The sequence below is a fragment of the Acipenser ruthenus genome, chromosome 10 (genome assembly GCF_902713425.1).
Source record: "Acipenser ruthenus chromosome 10, fAciRut3.2 maternal haplotype, whole genome shotgun sequence".
Taxonomy (NCBI): domain Eukaryota; kingdom Metazoa; phylum Chordata; class Actinopteri; order Acipenseriformes; family Acipenseridae; genus Acipenser; species Acipenser ruthenus.
In genome coordinates, this window is record NC_081198.1 from 52,504,594 (window position 1) to 52,513,184 (window position 8,591).

At 43.2% G+C, this 8,591-nt stretch overlaps 1 protein-coding gene across 1 annotated transcript in view; it reads right to left on the reverse strand.

Annotated features, from left to right (window-relative positions):
* LOC117412131 (semaphorin-5B-like) overlaps window positions 1-8,591 on the reverse strand; it is a 78,444-nt gene that overhangs the window by 23,154 nt on the left and 46,699 nt on the right. Inside the window, 5 exon segments of the mRNA XM_059031335.1 lie at window positions 101-236; window positions 5,418-5,662; window positions 5,664-5,704; window positions 6,992-7,187; window positions 7,189-7,206. Of these exon segments, the coding sequence (XP_058887318.1) occupies window positions 101-236; window positions 5,418-5,662; window positions 5,664-5,704; window positions 6,992-7,187; window positions 7,189-7,206 (636 nt within the window).

An 8,591-nucleotide genomic window follows, 5' to 3' on the forward strand; every position in this document is an offset into this window, starting at 1 on the left:
AAGCGGTTATGTTTCCGTTATCAAGGAAGTGTTAAACAAATGCAGTGAAGACACCAATGCAAGAAATGCTGACTCAGGTTGAGTCCGATGCAAAGCGTACCTGGAAGTTGGGAATGGGGTTCGGTGTAGGCAGCCATGTGGACCGTGGGTTTTCCTGATAGCGGAAAGGTCCATTAAACGCCTGGGTTATAGCGCTGAGATTGAAAGAGCAAACTGCTGAAGCAGCAATGCTATTACTGCAGATTAAAGAAAGAGAAAGAAAACTTACTGAGCGACAAAACAGCAGCAACATGTTCTAATGAATCTGAGCAATGCTCTCTCTCTGTAGTACACCTCCTAACAGCAGCAGCACGCTCTAATGAATCTGAGCAATGCTTTCTCTCTGTAGCACACCTCCTAACAGCAGCAGCATGCTCTAATGAATCTGAGCAATGCTTTCTCTCTGTAGCACACCTCCTAACAGCAGCAGCATGCTCTAATGAATCTGAGCAATGCTTTCTCTCTGTAGCACACCTCCTAACAGCAGCAGCACGTTCTAATGAATCTGAGCAATGCTTTCTCTCTGTAGCACACCTCCTAACAGCAGCAGCACGCTCTAATGAATCTGAGCAATGCTTTCTCTCTGTAGCACACCTCCTAACAGCAGCAGCATGCTCTAATGAATCTGAGCAATGCTTTCTCTCTGTAGCACACCTCCTAACAGCAGCAGCATGTTCTAATGAATCTGAGCAATGCTTTCTCTCTGTAGCACACCTCCTAACAGCAGCAGCATGCTCTAATGAATCTGAGCAATGCTTTCTCTCTGTAGCACACCTCCTAACAGCAGCAGCACGTTCTAATGAATCTGAGCAATGCTTTCTCTCTGTAGCACACCTCCTAACAGCAGCAGCACGCTCTAATGAATCTGAGCAATGCTTTCTCTCTGTAGCACACCTCCTAACAGCAGCAGCACGCTCTAATGAATCTGAGCAATGCTTTCTCTCTGTAGCACACCTCCTAACAGCAGCAGCATGTTCTAATGAATCTGAGCAATGCTTTCTCTCTGTAGCACACCTCCTAACAGCAGCAGCATGTTCTAATGAATCTGAGCAATGCTTTCTCTCTGTAGCACACCTCCTAACAGCAGCAGCATGCTCTAATGAATCTGAGCAATGCTTTCTCTCTGTAGCACACCTCCTAACTTTTCAGCAGGGGCTTCTAGGGGCTTGCGGAGTGTGTCTGTGTGCGAGCTCATAAACCATGACAGGGGGATCTACCTAGAGCTTGCATCTGCAATTTATATATATATATATATATATATATATATATATATGAATTTAAATTAAAGAAAATAAATCACAGACCCCTTGGACTATTACATTGTAATCCATGCGCATTCTCCCTTCTGTACTGTGCGCTTATAATGATAGTGTAAGTATGGGCAAGCATGGAGAAGTTATTCTCATGTTCCACAGGTATTACATATTGAACACTGCATACACGATGCCTTGCTCTCTTTGTAATGTAATGTCCCTACAGTGTTTGGATGTGCAAGCAATGAGTTCTTGTCTTGCCCTGGTTTGAATACATATGCCGTTGATTGGTGGTGTATCTGGATGCAGACCGATGAAGTTGGTCATTTCATTCATATCTCTAAGTGTTAAGTGCAAGAACTGGAATACAGGTACTTGTTTATTTTCCTAGAGATTGTAGCTGCTTATTACTATGCTTCAATAAAAGAAATCATTGTGCTGAACATCTGCAGGGCAGAAGAAAGGTCCAGGGCAGGTAACTGCAACCAGGATTGATCCTCAGCACCATCTGCACTACAGGTGAGTTTGCTTGAAAGTTGCGCTGGCCTGTCTACATAGAAAAGACTCCAGCAGAATGGTGATTTACTGAAATCCAGGACATCAGAAAGCAGACATCAAAGTTTCAGTGCGTACACTGATCTCAATCTGGACGGCATGTACAGACTGAAACCTTGATATCTGACGATGCTTAAGAAAGAGCATGAAAAGGTTTTTGTGTTGTATATATATTATACATATTTACCATCTCAGCAGCAGGGGAGTAAAGAGTCATCATGTATCACTTGTATTGCAAAACTAACTTTACATGATGTATCAAAAAGGAGGCATGAATTCCAAGACAGATTATCTATCCACAGCTCTTGAATGTGGCAATTCCAAGACCATTATACACTCCTCTATATTTTTTTGCACACTACACTGTATTGATTTTTTGCAGCTGTTAGATACAGATACACTTACAGCTCCTTGATGGTAACACTAATACTTCAAATGCCTGCATGAATGGCCTAATGTAAAACAAGGTTAAAAGCCTAAGCCAGCGATGCACTCTGAAGCAGCAGCGCAGTGTCTAATGGCTATGAAGCAATTTGCACAGGGCTAGCTGTATGAAGCGTTCTGCACTGCATAAGCAAACACTGCCAGCAGCGATGACAAAGCCATTTCCTGACCCCAGCCCAAATTTTTTGCCCAGCAGTGTAGCAAATCACTTTGTAAATGTCACAGTAGTATTGCTGAGGCAGACTTCTCCCTGGTGCGTCCATATCTCCATTTCACAGGGTACTTGTGTTTAGCTAGAAGGTTACTATGCTTCTTTATACTGGCTGTCTGCTGGCCTTGGGAACGCATTCAAAAACCTAGGCTGACTCGAGCAGTCCTGACAAGCCTGTCCCTGTCTTAACACTGGCTAGCTTATGGTTTAGGGTGTAGTCTTGTTCAGCAAATTCATTCATACGCAACCATATATCATTATTATTATCATTATTATTATTTATTTCTTAGCAGACGCCCTTATCCAGGGTGACTTACAATTGTTACAAGATATCACATTATTTTTATATACAATTACCCATTTAATCAGTTGGGTTTTTACTGGAGCAATTTAGGTAAAGTACGTTGCTCAAGGGTACAGCAGCAGTGTCCCCTACCAGGGATTGAACCCACGACCCTCCGGTCAAGGGTCCAGAGCCCTAACCACTACTCCACACTGCTGCCATATCATTACTGTATACTTAAGCCATATGGCTTGAGAATGTAAGCGATGAAATAGAAGTAGTAAAATATCAAATAAACATGACCTCCGCACATGCCAGATTGTCAGGACAACTGTAAGCACCGAGATAATCTTGAGGCAAAACAGAGCTTTCCTGCAAACGTGTGCGTGAAAGGACAGGTTTTCAGTGTTCCGTTACAGTCCCGAGCACAAGAAAACCCCCACTATAACTGTGAAGCACCAGCAGCCTAATCAGTGTGTGCGGTTTCCTCCAGGCATTCACAGGGGAGATCGCAATAAGAAGTACAGTAAATTAAAAAGGGCCTGTCCTGCTTCGATACTTGAAGCACAGCAACAGAAAGAATCTGGACTCAGGAGCCAAGCCTCTGAGCAGATCAGAAAGAGGAGGGGCGCTTTGTACATGGTCTATTTAGAACAAAACCCAAGGCGCTGGAGTGGAAGGTGTGCAATTTATTTCAGGCAGTCGGAGATACTGCACTTATGATTACATTACCATATTCTATTAGTGAAGCTATCATGGTCATGAGCAGAATGAGTCTTTCCCCTGTGGTAAGACGAAGGCTATTCCATTCTGTCTACCAGCAACACTGTGCAGGTTAACCCATTGGGAGGCTGAGTTGCTATTGCAAATGTGGGAACTGTATGAAGGTGAAACAAAACAAGCTGCTGATGAGGTGCTATTGCCAGGGGGAATCAGGAGCTGGTTTATAAAAGATATGTTTGGAAAGCTGTCCCTGGGCACCACGGTAAAGCAAATGATGGACAAAAAACAAAAGCAAAGGATTCTCACAAGATGCGCTTACGGATACATGAATTCCAATTTCTCAGCACTAACGCTGCTGAAGGGGTTTGTGACGAGACGCTCGGCATTTCATTGCTTTGTGTTTGCTTGAAAGCGCAGCGTTTGGAAACGCTCTATTTGAAAGCGCTCTGTTTGGAAGCACTGTGACCTGAAGGATTTACTTTCAGTTTTTAATGTGCTGCTGTATGCGTTTATCTGCTATTCAGTTACAGAAGCCTCTCAATAAATAAATAATGTTTCAAAGTCATTCTGGTGGCAAGGTGCAATCTCTTTACAAGTACCTTTCAGAGAAGACCACATTACAAGAAGAAAAGAGATTTCTGAAAATAAATACCGCTACTGATGAAAGTAAAACCCAAAATGCAAATTATTATTATTATTATTATTATTATTATTATTAATAATAATATATATTTTTAAAAGCTAAAAATGAATCCCATGTGTTTCACATTATTTTGAGAGTATTCTAAATCGCTGCTCACAAACCATAAAGCAAACATTATTGGCAGCTGTAATCTACAGCTAAAAGAAAACTCTAACCCGAGATTCCCAATGAGATCCCAAATGGAGGAGCGCACACTGCTCTTCAAAACTAGTGAAGCTACACGCTGCTCTTACACATCAGTGATGCATACATACACTGCTCTTACACATTTGTGATGCATACACACACTGCTCTTACACATTAGTGATGCACACACACTGCTCTTACACATCAGTGATGCATACACAACACTGCTCTTACACATCAGTGATGCACACACACTGCTCTTACACATCAGTGATGCACACACACTGCTCTTACACATCAGTGATGCATACACACACTGCTCTTACACATCAGTGATGCATACACACACTGCTCTTACACATCAGTGATACATACACACACTGCTCTTACACATTAGTGATGCACACACACTGCTCTTACACATCAGTGATACATACACACACTGCTCTTACACATTAGTGATGCACACACACTGCTCTTACACATCAGTGATGCATACACACGCTGCTCTTACACATCAGTGATGCATACACACACTGCTCTTACACATCAGTGATACATACACACACTGCTCTTACACATTAGTGATGCACACACACTGCTCTTACACATCAGTGATACATACACACACTGCTCTTACACATTAGTGATGCACACACACTGCTCTTACACATCAGTGATGCATACACACGCTGCTCTTACACATCAGTGATACATACACACACTGCTCTTACACATTAGTGATGCACACACACTGCTCTTACACATCAGTGATGCATACACACACTGCTCTTACACATCAGTGATGCATACACACACTGCTCTTACACATCAGTGATGCATACACACACTGCTCTTACACATCAGTGATGCATACACACACTGCTCTTACACATCAGTGATGCATACACACACTGCTCTTACACATCAGTGATGCACACACACTGCTCTTACACATCAGTGATGCATACACACACTGCTCTTACACATCAGTGATGCATACACACACTGCTCTTACACATCAGTGATGCATACACACACTGCTCTTACACATCAGTGATGCACACACACTGCTCTTACACGTTAGTGGTGAAGATGCCATAGAGGAGGTCCTGCTCGGGCAGGTAGAAGGTGCTCTGCAGCTCGTTGTAGTAGAAGGGAATCTCTCCTGAGCGCGAGCAGTTCAGCCTGGCCTTCATGAAGGTGGTCCATGTGTCCTCCAGCAGGAACCTCCCCCCGAGGTCGTTCTTACAGACCCGCGCCACCCGCGAGTACACCACCTTCCCACAGTCGTGCTCCACAGCGTTCTCTCGCAGGAAGAAGTACGGTGAACAAGCCCATGTCATAGGCAGCAATGAAGTTGGGCTCTAAACAAAAAAACACAAGCAGGCAAGCCAGTCTCCGTTAGCGGTATGGGGATTTCTACTCAACATATTCTCTGGAGTGTTTAGGTCTGGGGTTAATTGAAAATCCAGCAGCAGTTCCTTTCTGTGTTCCCCTCGCCAGTGGCATCAGTGATGTTGACACAAAAGTGATTTCATGTAGTTTTGCTCGATTAACTTCGAGTAACTTGAAACAAACCAAGTTATGTCAACTTATGTCAACATTTGATACGATCATCCGTCTAACAAAAATGAGAGGTTACCATAAGACAAACAGCAGTCCATGCAAGGACCATCCGTTTAACATGAAGGTTACAACAGATACACAGTAGAGGCTAATGGGCTGAATTACATTATTAAACGTAGGCTACTTGGGGAGAGGTAAAGGGGCAGACGCATCTTAACAGCTGAAATCCATCCTGTGGGGAGCTTCATTCTTCCAGGTTCTGTTTGTCTCAATATTCATATGCCATAAATTCTGGATGTTTCATAACCTCTGGCCTGCAGGTTCTTATTTCTCAAGGTATGATTGACAAGAAAGGCTGCTGTGCCAAAAGAAAAGCTGCTAAATGGCTTTCAGGGGTGCAGCAGCAGGCCTCCCACTCAGAGACAGAAATAACATAAGCACTTGAAGTGAGAAAAATGGCCATTATCCTTGTTCCTTGCCAATACATACCCCAGCATTTCATGCCAGCAACAAACTCACATTTGAAAAATCCTGAGCACCTCTGTATCAAGCTGCTATTAGATTTTCTATAGAGTATGTCTCACAAAACACAGTGATTCATAATCCCTGCTGAAGCTTCCTACTCATTACATGTAATTTAAGTCTGCACCACTAAAACTAGACAAAGAAAGAATTCATCACGAAACCTAGACAAAGAAAGTTAACCCTTTTCCTTCTGGCTTCAAGAATAGAAACGGTGGTCATTGCACTGTAACTGTGGACCAGAAATCGAGTTAATAAATCGCTCTCTCGGGTACACACCACAGCACCCCCTCCTGGGAAGTATAAATATTGCACAGAATCTTTTGGAGCAGAAGGGGCCTTTAGAATGTTAAGATATTTAATATAAATGTGTTGCTTTTGAAATGACCATGTCCAGATAGCTTCTTCTGTGGAAATATCTGCAAGTCAGTGAAATAGCAATCAGTGTCGCTCCTGCACGCACTTGAGGGATACAGACTGGATGGTTTAGCAGATACAAGAACACAATGTAATAAATATTCATTAGTAAAACAGAGGACAGCAGTTTCTGTTGGGCACCCTACCGTTGAGCCATTTGGAGTTGTACTGCGCCGTGCGGAGCGGGGGCATGTTCCCCAGGCTGCGGTAGATGACGGGGTCTCGCCCGGAGAAGTCGATGACGGTGGCGGCGTACAGCTCCCCCTGTGATGTCACCACCGCTGTGGAGTTGTGTCGGGGGTCGTACGGGCAGCGAGCCACCCCATTCACCCTGTCGATCACCCCGGCTCAGATTCCCGATCTGAAACACAAACAATCATTAACTTATTAACCCATGCTTTGCTTTCTAAATCCTGTTTTATTAATGCTTCTACATCCACACCTTCCACCAGCATGTTCTAGCCACCTATAATTCAATGAGATGGCACTCTATGGGGTGAGGTGAAGGGGTGGATGAGAGGGCACTCTATGGGGTGAGGTGAAGGGGTGGATGAGAGGGCACTCTATGGGGTGAGGTGAAGGGGTGGATGAGATGGCACTGTGGGGTGAGGTGAAGGGGTGGATGAGAGGGCACTCTATGGGGTGAGGTGAAGGGGTGGATGAGATGGCACTGTGGGGTGAGGTGAAGAGGTGGATGAGAGGGCACTCTATGGGGTGAGGTGAAGGGGTGGATGAGATGGCACTGTGGGGTGAGGTGAAGGGGTGGATGAGAGGGCACTCCATGGGGTGAGGTGAAGGGGTGGATGAGATGGCACTCTATGGGGTGAGGTGAAGGGGGTGCCTTCGTTGCAGAGCACAAGGAGCCTTTGCTGGTTAGTATGTTTAGCCATCCAGTTGGAATGCACGACCAACACTGAAGTTAATTAGATAAACTTTCTGATTGATTCATATGGATGAAATACTTTAAATTGGCAAGCGAATTGAAAACTAGGTCACTGCATCACCTGAATACTAGAAAAATAATAATGAAATCATTTTATTACAGTGATGAATGATTGTATAATGTAGAACTGATTGTTGTTTCCTATTTTTTTACTATATATATACACACTGTATATATACACTGTATGTATATATATATATATATATATATATATATATATATATATTACAAAAAAGAAAAAAGCATTTGTGCACTCCAATGTTCTATCATCAATGAGAGCGAGGCCAATAATACATTTCTCACGCAATTTATATATATATATATATATATATATATATATATATATATATATATATATTGTAGCGTGCACGGGGGAAGGCAGCAGCAGGGAGACATGAGCCCGATATACGCTCCTTGCAAAGGAGCCGGCTCTTTTGTACAGCGGTATCGGCGCTATGCTTTAGTGCGAGAGGTCCCGGGTTCACGCCCCGCCCTCCGCCTGTGTGTGGATTGCCTCGCCCTGTGTGATGCACCTGCCTGCGGGAACCAAGATTGCTACTATATATATATATATATATATATATATATATATATATATATATATATATATATATATATCTCCATCCCTCAGGACATAAAATGTTTATGAAGAAATACAAATCTTTAGCTTGTTTACTACCATGGCCGGAAATCTCAAAACCCATTAAGAAATAACAAACAAAAAAACAAACTTTCTCTAGGGAACATTCAACACGTGGTTTACAGTTCTGCTACTTTCAACAGCTGAGTTAAAGCAAATCATT